The sequence below is a fragment of the Paralichthys olivaceus genome, chromosome 5 (genome assembly GCF_024713975.1).
Source record: "Paralichthys olivaceus isolate ysfri-2021 chromosome 5, ASM2471397v2, whole genome shotgun sequence".
NCBI classification, from domain to species: Eukaryota; Metazoa; Chordata; class Actinopteri; order Pleuronectiformes; family Paralichthyidae; genus Paralichthys; species Paralichthys olivaceus.
The window spans coordinates 10358504-10377686 of NC_091097.1; the positions used below are offsets into that span (position 1 = coordinate 10358504).

General features: G+C 44.6%; 1 protein-coding gene across 2 annotated transcripts; it reads right to left on the reverse strand.

The window, feature by feature from the left end:
• Positions 1–143: 143 nt before the first annotated feature.
• On the reverse strand, positions 144–18371 carry kank2 (KN motif and ankyrin repeat domains 2). 2 transcript variants are annotated; one of them, XM_020094709.2, is made up of 13 exons: positions 18244–18371; positions 11883–11969; positions 7922–8004; positions 6308–7669; positions 5659–5868; positions 5441–5546; positions 4273–4890; positions 4094–4181; positions 3309–3528; positions 2547–2689; positions 2130–2330; positions 1952–2050; positions 144–1660 (listed from the first exon to the last, which is right to left on the reverse strand). In XM_020094709.2, exons 3-13 carry the CDS (start codon positions 7956–7958, stop codon positions 1604–1606), a joined length of 3141 nt encoding a protein of 1046 aa, XP_019950268.2. In that variant the 5' UTR covers positions 7959–8004; positions 11883–11969; positions 18244–18371; the 3' UTR covers positions 144–1603. The 2 variants fall into 2 exon arrangements, with proteins under 2 accessions (XP_019950268.2, XP_069381743.1); XM_069525642.1 differs by lacking the exon at positions 11883–11969 and having other exon boundaries at positions 18244–18302.
• Positions 18372–19183: the final 812 nt, after the last annotated feature.

The window sequence follows — 19183 nt, forward strand, 5'->3', positions numbered from 1 at the left end:
ATAAAAACATATAAAAGGTTTGTTTCTGCTTTCCCATGAGAGACACATTTTCATCATGAGAAACATTTTATAACCATATTTTAAGCGACTGGTGGCAATTCACATGCAAACTAAAGCATTACTAAAAAAATAAATGCAATAGAAACAGTGTGGTCCACATTTATTAATATTTGTTTTCCAAAAACGCACAAGAGAAGCAACACAAACTGGATTTTCAGATAAACCTTCATAAAACAACAACTGAAGAGCTGTGTGGTTATATTAAGTCAGCGTGAGCTTAAAAATTCTACATGTATAAAAAGATAGATACTTAAATTAAAAAATTTGAAGTTTATAAAAGTTGAACTGCTTAAAAGTGAAAAATGAAAATTGTGAAAAAACTTTTAAAAAGTAATATAAATTTTGACATCAATAGCCTGTGCACTTTTGTTTAGAGAATTTGATTTTAGGCAGTTTATATTGACATATATTATTTTGAAATTCATATCTTACATGTCACGTCCGTTATAGACCCCAATCAGTCACTTCCTAGTTCCCTGACGATTCTTACCATGGCAGAGGCGGCTTCACCAGCGCCTTCAGTCGTTACTCAAGTTAAATCTTTTAAGCACAGAATATTACAAACACAGACACGCTCTAATCTTTCCTGACAACCATCCTATTTACCTTCACTAAAAAATTACAAAGACCAAAGTACCGTAGCCTTCAGAGAATAACAATGACCCGTCTCTTCTTCCACACTGATGCTCGGCCTGTGTTCATCTTATCACCACGTTATACAGTGTGTCACAGAGCTGATAGGAGAAATACATCTCTCGAAAATGTCGTTGACAAATAAAATAAAAATGTTGTCCTCTGGTTAAAAGGTGTAATTGCCTGGGAATTAAAAATCATGATTCTTGAAGGTCATGGATTAAAAAAATCACTATCAAAAATACTCTTGTGTAAATAAATCCTGTGTATAAATATTGTTATATTGTTAAACCGTGTTTTCTGTGTTGAATTTTGTAGCACCAATGAGCTAGTTGATGCAAGGACACTTATCTGATGTGAGATTAACTGGCTTTTGTTATTCCAAATAACTGTGATGGTCACACATAATGATGCTACTGTGGAACAACCATTGTATGAATTACATTGACAACAGAGAGAAACTAATATGAGATTGGTGTGAAATAGAAACAACTGTATACTGTGATTATGGTGAAGAGTTTTGATGGTGCCACTAAAAACTATGTTGACAGCTGGATTATTTTCACACTACACTGATGTTTATACAGCCTGTCTACATGTCCACTTCTTCAGATTGTACCACACAAGAAATCCATGTTTTTAAGAAGCACTGTGATAAAAAACAAAAAAAACAAGACGACTGTGTACAAAGAGAAATAGATAACAATGGTGCAAGCTGTCATGTAATTATCTTAAATTATGGAGGGTGGAAACAGTCTTACTCACACACACTCACACACACTCACACACACTCACACACACACAAACACAAAAACACAAAGTTTCTTAATTACACAATGAAATAAAAAGATCACACTGTGATATGAGCAGTTGCAGTGGATTGGCTGTTGAGATACTGAATGAGCGTGGTTTATTTCGTTTCACCGGAAGGAGGAGACGAGCCCAAGAGAGGAGACTTAGGTGAAACCTAGACAAAAATACAACAAAGGTATTATAGATGAGAACTATTCTGTAATTTAAGAGTGTCAGGCTATTCAGTAGCTCTTAGTCTCGAAATATGTATGTTTTAATCCAGTTTGTCAATCACTTGTAACTAAATTGTATTTGATTTATTTGAAAGATGCTATGTAAATAAAGTTGTATTGATTGATATGTTTGGCTGTGCCATGTATACTGCAGAAACACAATGAAACGTCGTATTTGACAGATTTGACGTTGTTGAATGTCACTTTTGATTAGTGTGTGCGAGAACACTCACTGGAGAAGGAGGCTTAGCAAAGTTGAGGTGAGCGTAAAGAAGTACGGCGATGTCGTTCTGGCTGGCCTCCAGGGCGATGGACAGCGCAGTGCTGCCGTCCTGTAAACACCACAACAAAACGATCATGGGTTTGTCCGAAAAAAGAGGAAGAGGTAGGAAGGGAAGACACTAGACTTACATTATCGGTGAGAGTGGCATCACAGCCCGGCACAGACAGTAGCTGACGCACAATGTCCACATGACCATGCTCACAGGCACACATGAGTGCTGTGGAGCCGTCATCATCACGGATGTTGACCTGTGCCCCACAGGAGAGCAGCGCCCGCACCATGTCCCCTCGGCCGTGGCTGACTGCTAGCATCAGCGCTGTCTGACCAGCCTACAAAACACACATCAATTAAAAACATGTAACATCATCTTCAACAACAAACAACATCACCGACTGTCGTATGTTCACATGCTGCAGTGTGCATCTGCACAGCAAACCCTGCTCTGTATCACGACAAACAACACCTGCAAACACTGTTACAGCTCTGATGGGTGTTTGGTCGTGTATGGAGTTGCAATACAAGCTAGTGAGCAGTAGAGGGCACACCTGGCTGGCCTTGGCATTGACGTCCCCTGTGCGCAGCAGCTGCAGGACAGTCTGAAGGTCACTGTCAGAGTGGAAGGCAGCCAGAGCTGTCAGCATGATGGCTGTGTAGCCCGCCTTGTTCTGCTTGTCAGCGTTACATAGACCTGTAATGTGCAAATGGAAATCAGTGTGAGAGACGAAACAACAGCAGCAAAGACAACAGCAGGGATAAAGTTTTTATTGGGAGACAGAATTTTATATATATATATTTAGCTCGATGATTATTTTTTGTCATTATTTCAAAATGTGCTTCTTTTTTTCTTTTCAAGAAAACAGAAAACACACCACAGGTTATTCTCATTCAGGCTTAAGTCAGGCTTGTTCAATCTCATCCCTTTTATCCTCTGATTTCTCCTTAATTCATTTTTCAGGGCCCGCAGCCTTCGGTGGTGCATTGAAGGACTGATAGAGTCAGAGCGGTGCGATTACGTGACCCTGTTTTGAAGGCTCTTTCAAATATGGGCAACAAATGTATCCTTCCATTCCTGAGCAAGGAGGGATCCAATGGGTGGATCCTCCTCGGCCAACCAATCCCAGGATTCATAATGCTCCGGTGACAAAATGAGTCAGCTAGCCATGCAGGTGGCTGAGCTGTAAGAGCAGCTGCTAAATGTAGCCAGTGATACAATGGTAACAGTGGATGATGCAAATAGGAAATCCTGCGTAGACCAGACCATTTACATTTTGGCTTGGACTACACAGCTAGATACAAACACAGCTCACCAGTGTCCAGCAGCAGCTTCACCACGGGGAAGTTGGAGTGGGAGACGGTGTAGTGAAGCGCTGTGTTCCCATTGCCATCGGCCATGTTGATCACAAACTCCAGCAGCTGAGGGGAGATGGAAGCAAAGGCGTCCATGTAGGCCTTGACGACAGCCGTGTCTGCGGCTTTGTGACAGGACACGCGCAGCCACTCCTGCAGCACGGTGGTGTAGGCTGCTCTCTGAGACCAGACACAATGAGGACACACAGTCACTTGAGAGACAGGTGGGGAAATGCAGACTGACCATCACAAACACACCTCAGGAGAAACATACAGGACACGTGTGATTTGCTCCTTTAGTATTTAAACAAAATGCTTTTTTTTTTGTGTGTGCAAAAGATAAATCAATCTGTGAGGTGTTTCTTCTTGTTGCTGTCAATATAACTGTTTTATGATATATGTAGATTTTTAAACTGAGTAGATAAACACATACACCAACGCCCAACAGACCAAATTTCACACACTCAATAGTTCCCTTACATGCCTGATTTTTTTTTAATCAAGATCCATGAATTATGTCCTTGGAAATCTGATGTGATTTTAAAGAAAGTGATTCACCCCCTAATCTGGATTGACGCCAAAATGTGAACGTGCTCTTTCATGACCCATCCTTCCATCAAGTTTCGTGGGAATCTATTCAGTTATTTTTGTGTAATCTTGCTAACAAACAAACAACCAAACAGACGGGGGTGAGAACAGTATTGATTGTTGTTATCATGTTTAATAATCTGAATTCTAAACATACTGCTCCTTGTTGGCTGAAGGCATTGGATTCCCCCAGGGCTTTCTGCAGGGCGTTCAGAGCCGACATCAGGCTGTCGCTCAGCTCCAGTCTGAGAGAGACAAAGAAACGACACACTGTCAGTCACTATCACTCACAGCTGGATGTTCATAGACAGGCTGTTGAACTGTATGTTTGTTTACCTGACTTGTTTCTCTGATGCTGTGTCAGTGCCAGTCGTGTTGCTTTCAGCTGCTGGATTTGACTGTGATTGGCTGGTGAGGACAGTTGCTTCTGACTGGACGGTGTATTGCTGCTCGGTAACCTCCGTGGTTTTAGTGACACGCAACGATGACGAGCAGGTAACTTGCGTGGAGCTTTGCCCAGGAGTCGGTTCAGAGCTCAGTGACGTGGAGCTGATTTCCTGTGTGACTGTGTGTTTTTCTGATGACTTGCTGGTGGTCTCTGTGGAGGCAGAGCAGTTTGCTGGACACGGAAGAGTCGGGGTGATGTCAGAGGATAGTGGCTGTGAGGCACATTTTTGCACAACAGTATCCGTTGCTGGTGACTGGGACACTTTGTCTGGCAGTGTTGTGTCTACTGTTGCAGACTGGCCGGGGCTCGGCTGTGTTTCTGGAACGACGGCTGGTAGTTGAGGTACGCGGTTGCCTTCTAGGGGCCGAGAGACCACGGTGTGGGTTGTTTGCTGGTGCAGGACAGAGGATTCTGGCAGTTTTTCTCGGGCTTCGTGATATTCACTGGAGTCACTCGCCTCGTCTGAAGTCTCACTGCTGCTGTCGTCTGATGATGTGGATTCATAACTGCAAGAAAGAATACGATCAAAAGTCAAACTCAAATTCTTTTCAACTCAAACCTGTTTTACCATCATACATAAGCAGAAAATGTGAATACACTTTGTAACTCAGGCCCTGTTTAGTCCTGGTATAACATGTCCTGAGAAATCAAAAGTGAAAAATTGAGATATATCTGTTGACAGTGTATTTGTGCATGTGTGCGTGTGTGTGTGTGTGTGTGTGTGTGTGTGCGTGTGTGTGTGTCTCAGTAGGGAGCCACGAGGGGCTGCGCAGCTCAATGTGCATAGCTTTAAAATGAAGTAAGATTTTCTTCTTTTCAATCACTATGCATTCATACCAGTACGTACTATTGACCACTTGTGATTGGATCACTCAGGAGGGATGTGAGTACTGGGTCTGAAAGGGGTCTCTGACCCTTGTTGAGAGCTGACGATGTGTGGAAGAATTTAACATCCCAGATCTGGGACGAAACACTATTACCAGAGAAGAAAGTGCCTGCCTCAGCACTAAGTGGATGGAAATGACTGACTGGTGGTCTGTAATCACTGACACTTACCCTCCATTGACCCCAATAAACTGCAGGTTTTTCTTAGTGGAGGGAGAACCTGGTTCACCCTCTGCTTTCCTCTTCATGATCGACCTCAGGGACTGCGGAGACGAGGCTGGAAAAGACACCAGTAATCATACATACAGCCGGATGCATGTCAGGAAATCAAAACAAGTTACAATCATGGTCAAGATGTGTTTTTTTTTAACAGAGCACAGTCCAGTTACCGGTCTTGGGTCCTTCTTGTGACTGGACAGTCTCTGTGTTTGTACGCAGGTGTGTCTCTCCTCCTTTAGATTGCATCAAACCAATCTGATTAATAGAAGTGCCGACAGCGATGGCAGGACTAGCAACAGGGACAGAGGTGGACAGCTCGCTCTTTAGGACGTCGCGCACCTGCTTGGAGCTGACAGCGATCGGTAGCTCAACCAGAACATCTGTGAGACAGAAAGACGATGTTAACCTCAGCCTTAACCTACTATATGATCAAAATTATAGATCTAAAATTTAACAAAGTTTTTAAAATGTATCCACGTTTTTGTTCATTGTTAACATAAAGTCATATATCCAGAGTTAAGGGGTCAGTTTATTGCTTACACTCGGCACAATCAAATACAACCCAATATTATGAAAGCAATAGAGATTATAATCTCAAGTACGAAGGTCAGAGAGGTGCGGATTCACTCTGTGGTGTTTTTTAGATTCAAGTTAAATTCAGAGTTGTTTCCAAACATCAGGGGCTCATAAGCTCACTGACACAATCAATAAACTTGCTTCATAAAAACCTGTAGCATTGGATTGTATTTTACTGTTTGGCTACAAGTAATAAACTGGTAACGCTTATTCTTGGTAATATACTACCAGCTGGATTCTGACCTTCAGCTTTTCCTATGTGGTAGCCCTCTGAAACTCCAGCCTCTGGTTGAAGGGAGGGGGAGCTGCAGGTCTCTGCATGGAGCAGAGTGCCGACCTCTATCACTGTGGGCTGCTCCAGTGTGTACACCTGGATTCCCACAGTTCTCTGCAGCGTCTGTTGGGGCTGCTGTGTGAAGCTGACCAGTGTGTGCAGGCTGCAGCCCTGTGGCTCCTGCCAACCCATGCTGGTAGCCATGACTGGATGCTCTGCCTGAGGAGTTTTCTGGACTGATGCGACCTGCTGCTGTGCAGCTTGCAGCTCCTGCATTGTCCTCTTTAGCTTGCCCTCAAGCTGACCCACTTGATTCTTAAGAGCCTCTTTCTCAGGCACCAGCCCCAGGTCCTCCTCCCGAACCCCAACTCCCACCTGACGAGTGCCCCTCGAGGCCTCTGGTCCCACTCCGACAGTGCGCACTTCCCGCTTTGCATCCGGCCGGGCTCCACCCACGATTACTGTGTCCTCAATCTCACACCCAGAGTCTTGTTTAGAGCCCTCAGGCGTAGTGGGAGACAGTGGCCCTGCTGGTTTGTTGCTGCTTGTAGCTCCAGTGCTCTGTTCTTCTTCTGGGATGTCGATATAGAGCTCCCCTCTGGAGCGGCCTCTGTTAAAACCCAGGGTGTGACCCAGAAATTTTTGGCTCTTCAGCTGGACGCTGAGCTGCCGCTTCTCCTCCTGCAGCACAGAGATTTTAACCTGGAGCACAGGGATGGTCTTCACCTGCTCCTCCAGCTCCCTTATCTTCCTGAGGGCTGAAGCCATCTGCTCCCTGACATGCTGCAGGTGGGCTGGTGTTGGTGTCACCGGGGTGGACAAGCCAGAACTCATAGGGGTGAAGGATCCACCTCCACCATGTGCCCGATTGAAGCTGTGTGCACTGCTGATGGAGGTGTTAGAGCCTGCCACACTGCTGTGCATGCTGCCCAGGTTGGAGAATCGACGTCCCTCCTTCTCCTCCTCCAGTTTCCTGCGTGCATCCAAAAGGGTCTTCTCCACCCGGGCAGTGCTGAAGCTGGGTCTCTGTGTCGTGTGAAAGCCCGGAGCACAGTAGGAGAAGGAAGAGTGGCGGCTGTCCATGCTGGTGTTGGAGCACAGCGACTCAGTGGACGTCCACCAGGAGCCAGCATAGCCATAACCACGGGGCAGGGAGCCATAGCGTGGCCGGCGCTGGATAGGCACCCTCTTTATAGTATTTCCCTTCTCTATGTCGTTCACATATTTGAGGAAGTCCAGGTCCAGACGGTAGCCATAGGGGGTCTCCACTGAGTAGGGCGCCTCCTGTTCTTTGCCGTGCAGGGAAGGGGGAGCAGGTGGGTTGAGTTTCCCTGAGGGGGAAGGAAATCAACTTTAAACAAACGGAAATCTGCGTCTAATCTTGGGCTCAGACTTTAGAAAATAGCTTTAACTCTGTGCTACTGTGTTTATGTATGAACTCTGAAGCGATCTCCAAATTAGGCACAAAGTGGAATCATGCAGTTCACCAAAACACTAACTGGAAAGTTAGTTAGTTACAAGTGGACTTGTAAGTATTTGACAGACAAATATGAATATGAAATAATAATAAATGAAGGTTGCACCTGGGAAGCCGGGGTCCATATGCAGCACCTGAGCCATTATGAGCCTGTGGCTGGTTTTCAAACAGGCATCCACCAACTCTCACCTGTGGAAACAGATTCAGTTTGAAATTAGGAGTGAGCTTTTCAATCCATTATCATACAGTTTATGCTTTGAGGGTCACTGTGGGAGCAGGAGCCAATAGTAGCTAAGATAAAGCAAGAGGCTGGGTACACCCTGGAAAGGTTGCCAGCATAAAACTCATAGACACAGAGAGAACATGCAAAATCCACACAGAAAGACCCGTCCAAACCGGGATTCACACCGGGAACCTTCTAACTGTGAGGAGACAGATGTGTACCAACTATTCAAAGGAAGAAATAACAACTTATCTTGCAATAACAAGACAGGAGTTAATAATGCGTGATTGCGTATGCCCACCCGAATCCTGATAAGATCAGTGTTTGAAGTGTTTACACTGTACAGATGTGAGTGCTTCACTACATGTGGCTCCTATTTGAGTAATAACTTATTGCTTTTTTGGGGGGCCATTTTGTTCTTTTTGTATTATGCTCAGAAATAGTTTGTCTGCTTCTTTCACTGCCTCATCCCCCGCCTCTGATTTTATCCCTTCATTTTTCGCTGTGCAGTGGGTCGCACTCGATTGTGTGTTTGTTTCTGTTCTTAGCATCGAGAGAAGAAGTTTCCTGGCAGCGGCTAATTCCAGGACCGAGGTTTGAGACTGCCAGTTACAACCTTATTAGGAATCATCTGTGCACACGCTAAGTTCGCCTCTCGAATCAGGTTTTACAGACACACTCTCTGCTTTCTCTCCCTTGCTTTCTCCACATCCCCCCCCTCCTCCTCTTTCTTCTCTCTCTATGCTTTTTCTGGCGATTTTTCCCCCTCTCTCAACATCAGCTGACGATCAGGAGGTTTCAGCCCGGTCACTGTCTCTCTCCATTTCCCTCCATGTTACTATAACAAAGAAAGCATAGTGAACTGCTGAGAGTTAACTTGAATGCATTTTTTCATATCAGAAACAAAAGATTCTGGTTTTGTTTCCTCCCACAGAGAGAAACCCAGTGCCGGGGATGTCGTTGTAGTGCCCACATCGGCGGCCGTGCCTCTGAGTTTGTGTGTGCTTGGAAAAGATTAACTTTCTAGGTCATCACTTTGTGGGAACTGGTGGCTGTAATGTTTAAGCCATCCACAGATTCAGCCAGTTGAACATCGCTACAGACTTTAAAGGCCTAAGATCAAAAGTCTGGACAGCAAACCTCCACTTTGCTTTTTATTTAGGACACACTCAGTTCACTTTGGTTTAAAGCTGCTTCTTGTGACCCTCCTCACTGCTTGCTCGTTTGTGAAAAGTAGGACACTTGGAAACACTGACTGAACTGACTTGGTATTTCTGAAGTCCTGTTGTCCGTTTAATGTCTCGGTGTGATTTTCCCTTATCTGTGTCCCCTCAGCGCCCTCTCATACCAAGATAGTCACACACACACAGGCAAACACACACAGTCAGGGATGGAAATATTCTGTGTGCACAAACTGACCCTGCCATACTGACTCAATCACTCATTGGTATTAAAAGTATTTATATATATTTATATAGCCAAAGATTTTATTAGGATAAAATTGATATTTATCACAATAAATGTCACAAAATGATTTCTTTCAAGTTTAATAAGAAAAACTTTCTTGTAGTTGAGCTCATCAATGATTTGGGTCTGGGTTTTATTGAAGTAATCTACTGCATTGCTGTATGACACAAACAAATGGGCTCACAGAAAGAAGTCAAATATATGTATATATGACAGGAGAGAAGAAAGAACTTGCAAAACAAATTTGAGTTGTACTGGACTTTTCTCTAAACCTAACTCGTATTCTTAACAATGGCTCAGTTTTTCAACCTTTCATAATACATCTCAGCAAGACAGTGATTTTTCATAATTCACCAGTTAAAAAAAGCTGGAACAACTGTTTTGATTTTAAACAATGTGCTGAAGTTTATAAACTTATCATGTGATTTTGAATAAAATTGATCTGAAAAGAAGTTTTTAAAGACTCCTGAGTGGAGGTTGTGGTTTTAAACTCTTCTTTATGAGCAGAGAAGGACAAACACTTGATAAACTGCAAAAAATGTTTACAAATCAGAGGTTGATCAATTATTAAACCTCCTCACTGTGCTTGCTCATGCATTATATTGATATCTATATATTGGACTTTTATCATACTGCTATTGATGGAAATTATATTGCAATAATTGTTGATATTGTTTTATTGGCCAGCCCTAATTCCAATTAAAAATTTTATGATAGAGCTCCAATAATTGTATATTTCATCTTCCACATATGGAATTAATCAGACGTCCCATTTGTACATTTTAAGACTGCTTTGGAATCTAAACACAAGAAAAAAGATGAACAAATATGGAGGATCCAAAAAACACAAGCGTTCAAAAGGGCTCCTTCCTCTCAGCATTTGTACTGATCTGGAATAATTTCACGACACATTAAGATAGAGGCATTAACAGCAACTCCAGGAAGTTTTGGCTGCCTGCCGCCATGACACACTGTGAGAGTGTGTTTATTTCCAGTATGGAATGAGAAGTGTGAGACGGATAATGTGCTGTATGGTGCCGTGTGGGTATGACTACATGTGTGAGAAAGTGAGAGTGGCTGGGAGTGAGAGAGCATGAGAGTGTGTGTGTGTGTGTGTGTGTGTGTGTGAGAAAGTGAGTGTGCACAGGAGGGTGGAGGACAGTGCTGACAGGGGACAGTTGATGAGATATAATTAGAGCCTGCAGTTTAGTGACCGACCATCCAGGCGGTGCGGACATGACAGATGACATGGTCCGCTCGATTCCCCCTTTGACTTCCAAAAAGCAGTTTTCTGCTCCTTCAAATTATATCTTCACTCTCAAACTCTGGAGATTCTCTCTACTTCTTTCGTTATTGCCTCTCTGGGTATCCTTCCCCCCACGTCACCTCCCGAAAAAAATTATACACACCAGGTCCTCCACATCTGCTTCTCCCACAGTGGGTGTTTCAGATGTGTTAGCATGTGTGTATGTCTTTCCCCCTCAGTGTGAGTGTGTGGTGAGGGGTGGAGGAGTGGTTGACCTTCCTTCCTCCGTCTCTCTCTCTCTCTCCTTCCCTCTCTCTCCTTCCCTCTCTCTCTCTCAAACAGGGTTCCTTTGAGATGACATCTGAACAGAAACCAGTGTGCGCCCTTCCCCAGCGCTGTGCCGCCATTCTTCAGGCGACTCTCCCCCACGCCAGCCTTGTCCAGGACAAACGCTGTGCACCCATTCCGTCAACCCCCACCCCCTACCTCTGGCTACAGCTGCATACCATACTAAAGGAAGTTAACATCGCCTGGTCTACTCCCTGCTATTAAGATTAAGGCAACCCTCAGGGGGTAAGATGCAGGTCATCCAGCACAAATTACACGTCTGCAGTGTGTCCTGTAAGATGTCACGAGAATAACTGTGTTACACTGCAGCTTCTCTGACCTCTATCAGCAGCTGATAAAGATATGTGTACATACAAGGAAGCTTCAGGTTAATTTATCTGCAACCACACGTAAGCAGGCTAGTATCTTGAGGATTAAAAACTGGATTTGATGTACAGTCTGTATATACACATAGGTCCCTGTGTCTTCAGTGTACCAGAGGATTGAGACCACCCAGAAGAGTGATTTAAAATGCCAGGCTTCATTTCGAGGTCACTTCACCCGCGTTCATCAAAACCATTGCGTCCATTTATTGAGTCACCTAATTATTATTGCCATTACAAAGGATTAGGACCTCAGCATTGCAAAGTCAGAAATACCAATTCTTCCCGCCACCCGAGTTGATCTTTGTGGATTTTTCCACAGCCTTACTGACTCTCTCAGCCTTTGGTGATTGCTATTTTGCGCAAGCCTGAGAATGGTTTGTGAATTAGGAAAAGAGGGATTTATTTTTCCGCATCATACCAGCTGCTTGCCCTGTGAGGACGGGATCTCTCCTCCCCCAAGGCTCCTCGCTCTCCCTTCCTTCTCTTGCACTGTTACAGTCGGCACCTGTGGGGGGAAGACATGAAAAACAAAAAGTTGGACTTTTAGCACAGAAAACTGCAAATCACATGAAAACAAAAGAAGATTTCCAGACGAAGTAGTCATCAGGGGAGGACAGTAATAACTGTGTAGCTCTGTTGTCAGAGACTATGACAGGTTACGAAAGAGTGGCCCCCGCAGGAATATAAACACAAGGTTGCAAACATCCCAAAACATTCCTGTGGGTTTGACTGACAAACCGGACATGAACAATGTGCCCCCATGGGATGCCAGTGACTCCCCGACCTCCTCGTAGTGCAACCTGGGTGAAGACTAACCCGTGCAGAGTAGCTCTCCTTCTCTCCCAGCTTTCTGCAAACTTTTCCCCACCTCATTCCTTTCTCTGCCTTTCTGCCTCTCTAATCAATTCAAGGCTGGGAGCCTCCCTGTCATTTGATTGGGCAATGTTTTGTGTTTTCTTGCCTCCTAAATACATTGGCACATACACACGTGTTGATACACACCCTCCAGTTTGGTAGGAACAGCCATCATCTACACACATTATCTACACACAAGACTTAAGGCTAGACTGATTTCATGAGCCTTATAATGCATTCCCTGCTTCTTGCACAGCGTACATGTCCACCAAGATAAGCTGCATGACCGTGTCTGCTGATTCTCACGCCTCGGCTGCTCGGGCTGATGTGAGAGCGCGGAGGACATTTTGTTGGAGGGCCGTGCCGCCTTAAAAAACTGTAACCTTTGCATAACATCATAACAAGACGTGCTGTTGTTCGGGCCATTGTTTCATATTGTTGTCATGCCGATATCAGAGAGGGTGGAGGGCCAGGGGGGGGACAGACCTTTTGGACTGGAACGACAGCCAAATCACAAAGAGCCATTCATTCTGCCTCCAGTTCCACAGCTGGTTCTAATATAAAGCAAGGAGGGGCATTTTGGAGAGAGAGAGAGAGTGTGAGAGCGACAGAGTGAAAAAGTGTGTGTGTGTGTGTGTGTGTGTGTGTTGAAGAGATTTGCCTCAAAACAAACAAACAGTTGATGAAGTGGCGTTAAGGTCCCACACACTGACACAGTCTGGAAATAAAGGGAGCACAACCGATTCACAAGTACCCGAGGCTCCAGAATGACTCACTTTATCTTTACTTGTAATAATGTGAGATACTGATACATCCCGATTGTAACTAATAAATAATCAATGCCAAAAATGAAGACAGTGAAGGAAGCCTGTGCTGGTGCAGATGGCAAATACTTGTGTGAGACGAATGCCAAACATTACAGCAGACAACTTGAACTCCTATCAACTCCCACACGGCGCAGATGAAAACACACAGATCCCCCAACACAGTCCCAGGCCAGAACACTCCCACAGATCAACAAACAGAGCTGCAGCTTTTAAGTTGATTTATTGAGGTGAGGGCACCGTTGATGTGAAGGCAAGAGATTTAACCGTTTTTAAATTGTCTGTCCTCGCGATTATACATTTGGCAGAGTGATGATACATTTGTGATTTTGAAACATTTCAGCAAAATGCAGCTTTTGCCTTACCAGCATCACAAATAAATGCTCTTCAATTAACACAGCTTCACCGGCACACTTCAAACCAAACTAATTGATGTTGCAAAGCAGAGATAATATATGGCAACAGTCTGATGAAGAAAGGGTTACAGGAAAGGGAGCTCCATCTTTCTATTCCCGAAGGATCCCGAAACAACCCAGTCACTTCCTCCCAGCCCAGGAGAAAGAGTAACAAGGAGAAGGAGAGCGCAAGTGAGAAAGGAGGAGAAAAAAAAGGAGCAGGGGTAAGAGAGGGAGAAAGCAGAGGAGAGCAGTACAGTAAGTGAGGGAGGGAGGGTGGGAGGAAAAAACTGAGTGGGAATGTGAGGAAAGAAAGGCAAAACTCCAAGCAGAGGGGGGGAGAAGAAAAAAGAAATGCTGCTGAGAGTTTTAGATGGAAACTTCTCGAATGAGAAGACCATGACTGTTCTCAGATCTGAACTCCACCAGCATGAATCACTGCAAATCCAGCTGCTGACATCAGGACGGAAGCAGGAGGAACATCAGACACATAGGGCTGCAAGAACCGCTCACAATGAGTAAATAAAGTTTCAAAGGACCTTTCCTCAAAATCTTAAATGGCTCCGCCTAGAAGATTACCATCATTTGTGCATTCCACTCCCCAAAATAGGCCGACAATGGAGAATCCCTCTGAGAAGCTGCACTTGGTCGAACTAAAAAAAAAAAAAAACAGTGTTCTTCAGAGGCCACAAACGCCTTAAAATAGACACGCAAAAGAAGAAATGTTACACTAAGATCACAACAGGAGACACGGATGTTGCTGCTTTTAGGAAGATTTCTTTGTCCTCCTCCTCACCCTGCGGAACAGATGGCTTCATTCAGCCAACTGGTCCTGAATGAATAATAAATCTGAAAAATTACATCTAATTTTTCTCCTGAAGAGCAACAGAGTGCTAAATGTAGAGGCAACAAAAGCCATTTGTCACCAAGCGTAATGTGGCTGAGCAGTGGACGTCACTGCTAGATAGACGGGGCCTTCGTCATGTGTTCGGAGGCCAGATGATCTCATATCAACATGGTTAACACAGCCAGCTCTTGTGTGGCGGATGGGCCGTGTGGTTTTTTGAGGCTCTAAGCTCAGGACAAACTGTAACCCAATGGGACGTCTCCTCCAGGGTTTGTTGCACTTTAGGAAAAAGCCCTGTTTTTTACATTAAGGAGTGGTGGTATGGAGGAGCAGACGGCGCTGGGCTGCAGAAGTCTGGTCCTGGCTAGAGTACGGCCAAAGGGAGGGGCCGGAGAGCTCACATTACTCCTGGAACAGGAGCAGAGTAAACACTCGCTCAGGCTGCTATTGGTCATTGTGCTGACCTCCAACAGGAAACTGAGCAAGGGTGGGACGGAGCGGCTAGGAGCGGCACCGGAAAAAAGAGACACACAAGGAAAAAAAAAAGGCATTTGGGGTAAAAATTCCTGTTCAGTTGTGGAGGTGGGGATTAAGAGTGATGCCAAGCAGAGAGGCTGAACTCTGGGGGTCTGGAGGGGAGGAAGACAAAGTCCAGACAGCAGTCAGAATTGGTGGAGAGCTGGTCAGGGAGAGCTACTCCGGGGGTTGGAGTCTCAGGCCGGGCGTGTGTTGAGGTACCAAGCGGACGGCAGCGCAGAGCAGAGGAAGTAATCTCACTGAGGCGGCGATCTGGTTAAGTGGTTCCTCTCAGGGATCTTATCAATTACTTCCTGACTCAAGGAGAGTTGTTGATGAAAAAGACTCAGTGTGCACGTAAAGACAACAACACGTATCACCGGCTACTCCAACATGTTTGTGTTCTTTACCAGACAGAACAGTCCATCTTGTTTTTCCGAGTGATTAGTTTTTTTAAATGAGATAAAGTCCGATTATTCAAGTAGATAAAGAATTACTGTGTCTAGTATCTCGAAAGCTTGATTAGACCATATGTTCACTGAGACCACGTCTGGTTCCTCCAATCAATACAGTGAAGTGAGAAGTTAAGTATTAACCCTCTTGATTAATCCTAACTGTTCTGACCAAATTGGACTAATGTTATTATAATAACATTGAGCCGCAAGTTTATCCCTCACCTATAATCCACCTCTTATATGAACGTTTTTGCTAAAGTATCTTAAAATTGTGTGAAAAAGGTGTATTCATAGACTCATATGGGAAGAAAACAACAACAATATTGGGGTTTTTGCTCATTACTGATTTGAATGCTGTTCATAGAAGGAGGAAACAAAACTTGACTGCATGTGCGTATCAATAACCTTCATTACTTCAGCTAAGGAGATTATAGTTTCATCTGCTTTTGTTTGTTTGTGGGCAAGATCACGCAAGAACTACTGGGTGGATTACCACAAAACTTGGATCAGGGAAGAACCTATTAAATTTTGGTACAGACCTGGATCAAGGAACGGATCCAGGATTTTTTTTTCACTTTCTTAAACAATGCAAGATTTTTCAACATTTGTGTTGATAACGCAGAATAATTCATAGATCTTGATGGAATAAAATCAGGCATGTTTAGAGGACTGATATTTATGATGTGTGCCGTTTAGTCCAAATAAAAATCCAGATCTAGAGAATTCTAATGTGGTTTTGTTAGGAGACATTTGGGCCTTGGCAGAGTAATGTACTCTACTTAGTGACATTCTATTTATTTCAAGCGATGAATAGAATTATCGCTGTCTATCGTTTCAACAGAACAGGTCATTCATCTTGCAGTAAAACTGTCCCAAATAGCTAATCCGTGGTTACCCCGAGACAGTGACAGACAGTCTCATACAGGTTCAGGGTGTAATTTCATTAGCTTCGCTAAACCATTTAAATGCCCGGCGTGTGGCCCAGTGTCCAAATGGGGTTTATAACCCTGCATTCCACTGTGGCACCCCTGCGTCCAAATGCTGCGATGAGACAATCACATTCCAGCTCAGGAGAAGAAAAAAAATATTGTAGGAAACTCCAGCTGCGGACAAACCTGATCAGAAATTCCAAAACTTGCAGCCCTGGGGGGAACTCCCAAGGGTCTCTGATGGGATTCCAGGGGTCCCACAGAGGAAGAGTCGGCTTTCACTGTTATTACACTGACTGGATCTTAAAACAGTACAGAGTTATACACTTGGCAGTTTATTCGCTCCACCCAGCTAAAACTATTACGATTCATCCTGCCAGCATGAATGGTATAATGTTCAGTTTTTGGTTTTTAACTATACGGTTGTCTAGTTGTTGTGGTGCTGTTGAACTATATTGCATCATGAGGAAAACCCCAGGAGACAGATGATTGGAGTCCACAGACGACAGCCTATAAGGGCACGAATGACAGCACAGAGCCACTTTTTAAATGCCACGCAGCTGCCACAATCGCTGGCTGTATTCGCTAGTAGGTGATTTAATACAAGCATGAGCCCATTACACAACAGCAGGACAGGGGTGTATTGTATGATGCAGTGCAACAGGCCTATGACTACACCCCCACATCCTGCCAAGTTCTGCACAATTCATCAAAACAACATCTGATGAGTTTGCTGATGATTCTGGACAATGTGCCACACATGTAATACATCACGTCACACAGAGTAGAACTCTTGTATTATTCTGGGAGAAAAACGTGGATTCATGAATTTTCCCCCTATAAATTACTTCATTAAGGGAAATCAGAGGAGGCTCCCTCAAGAAAGGAGCAAGCATCGCCAATGAAAGTGTGATTCATTAGAGGTTTGGTCTTGTTTACCTTCCTCCTGCCCTGCTGACACACAACTCCACCAGACCTCATCTGTCTTCTGAGGACACAAACTCCCCTCAGCGACCACTGACCAGCTTTGGGCGGGGAGACGAGCAAAAGTGAGGGGCCAAGGAGCAGCATGGAGGAGCTGATGAACATCTGGAACTAATGAAGAACTTGCAGAATGCACAGACCCACCCTCTCCCACGAGTCCTCATGCAGTCTTCAAGTGAGCTTTTTTCACTTCCTTTCATCAAATTAAGAAATGGTCGGGTTGCAGCAACAGATCTAGCCTGAGGCTTATGGAAAAGTTTCATAATGAAGGACACAAACACCCAAATGTGTTTTGCTGGTTTTGGAATGACGGTGTGGGGTCATAATTTGGCCATGCAACAACATACAGTGGGATTCACTGCTGCAACTCTGAAAGTTAAAGTAGAAGTTTAGCTTAATAACGAAAACAACAGTGTGTTATGAATTTAACAGGGGTACTGTGCAGCTTTTCTGCAGAGAATTCCTCTATAAATAAAAAAATTATAATAAACTCACACCTCAGAGTGACAGACACGTTGAGCTGCGTTAGAATTAGTATCAATGTCATTATTATTGTGATATTAGAGATTTTCTCATTAATGACGCTTCTGTGAGTCTGGAGCCTCCAGTGATGCTCTGAACAAAAAGACACGCACCGGAGCAGCGAGCGTGAGAGTCCGCGGCTTTATTCCTCTGAACGAGAAGAAAAACGAGGGAGGAAATAACGAAAACCGAATGTGAAGCAGCGATGCGAGCGCGAGGAGGAGAAAGAGCCGGTTTGTGGGGATAAAGGAGCCGCTAGTCTGGGGAGAGAGGACCGGGAGGAATGGGCAGGACCGCCGCTTCACAAAAGAAGTCCCACTCAGCGCGGAGCCTCGTCTGACGCGCTCTGAACTGCACTTTACCAGAGAGAGAGAGAGAGAGAGAGACTGCGTCTGAACACCGGACCGGAAGTGTCCTCTGCTCAGATTCAGTTCTTTATGAAATGTTCTTACCTGAACCTGCGGACGCTCGTTCTGCAGCCGCTGCCCGGGAGGAGAGGCTCACTGACACGCTCACTGACACACTCACTGACACACACACGACAACACCACAGACAAGATGCTGCTCACTGCCCCGCCCCTGCTGCTCTTAAAGGGCCAGCACTGGTCACACAATGCACAACACGCTCACACACACACACGCACACTGCAAACACACTCACTACACACTCACACACTGCACAACACACACACTACACAAAACACTCACACACTGCAAACACACTCACTACACAACACACTCACACACTACACAAAACACTCACACACTGCACACACACACTACACAAAACACTCACACACTGCACACACACTCACTACACAACACACTCACACACTGCACAACACACTCACACAGTGCACACACACACTACACAAAACACTCACACACAAACACTACACACACACTGAACAGACAGACACACAGTGCACACAATACACTCACACAGCACAGACACACTCTACACAACACAGACACACACTGATCTCACACTACACACTCACTCACAGGCAACACACACACTCACTCACAGGCAACACACACACACACACACACACACACACACACACACACACACACACACACACACACACACACACACACACACACACACACAGTCATGTTCCAGGCAAATGCCCACAGTTGCATTCATACTAAAAAGTTAGGTCTAACTAAAGTTAGGTTTAACTGAAAATGGTTTCACCTCTGATTCTAAACCCAAAGTGCTTCGTTCTGGTAAATTACATAAACATTGCAGGCTCTAATGTGAATCATCCCAGCACCACAGGAAATTGGTTTGCTGATGGTATAGAGCCTGGAGGACATCTGGATGGAATAGATCTGTTAGAGCAGGTCTGTGAAGATGTAAGGGATTCAGTGGTGAGGTTTTTCTTT

Bases quoted from the DNA above. Each gene is read 5' to 3' on its own strand.
- kank2 (XM_020094709.2), bottom strand. From the start codon at position 7,958: ATGGCTCAGGTGCTGCATATGGACCCCGGCTTCCCAG. The intron at 5,869-6,307 runs GTCAGAATCCAG...TCTGTCTCACAG, and splicing joins CCACATAGGAAAAGCTGAAG to ATGTTCTGGTTGAGCTACCG. The intron at 5,547-5,658 runs GTAACTGGACTG...TGTCTTTTCCAG, and splicing joins ACAAGAAGGACCCAAGACCG to CCTCGTCTCCGCAGTCCCTG.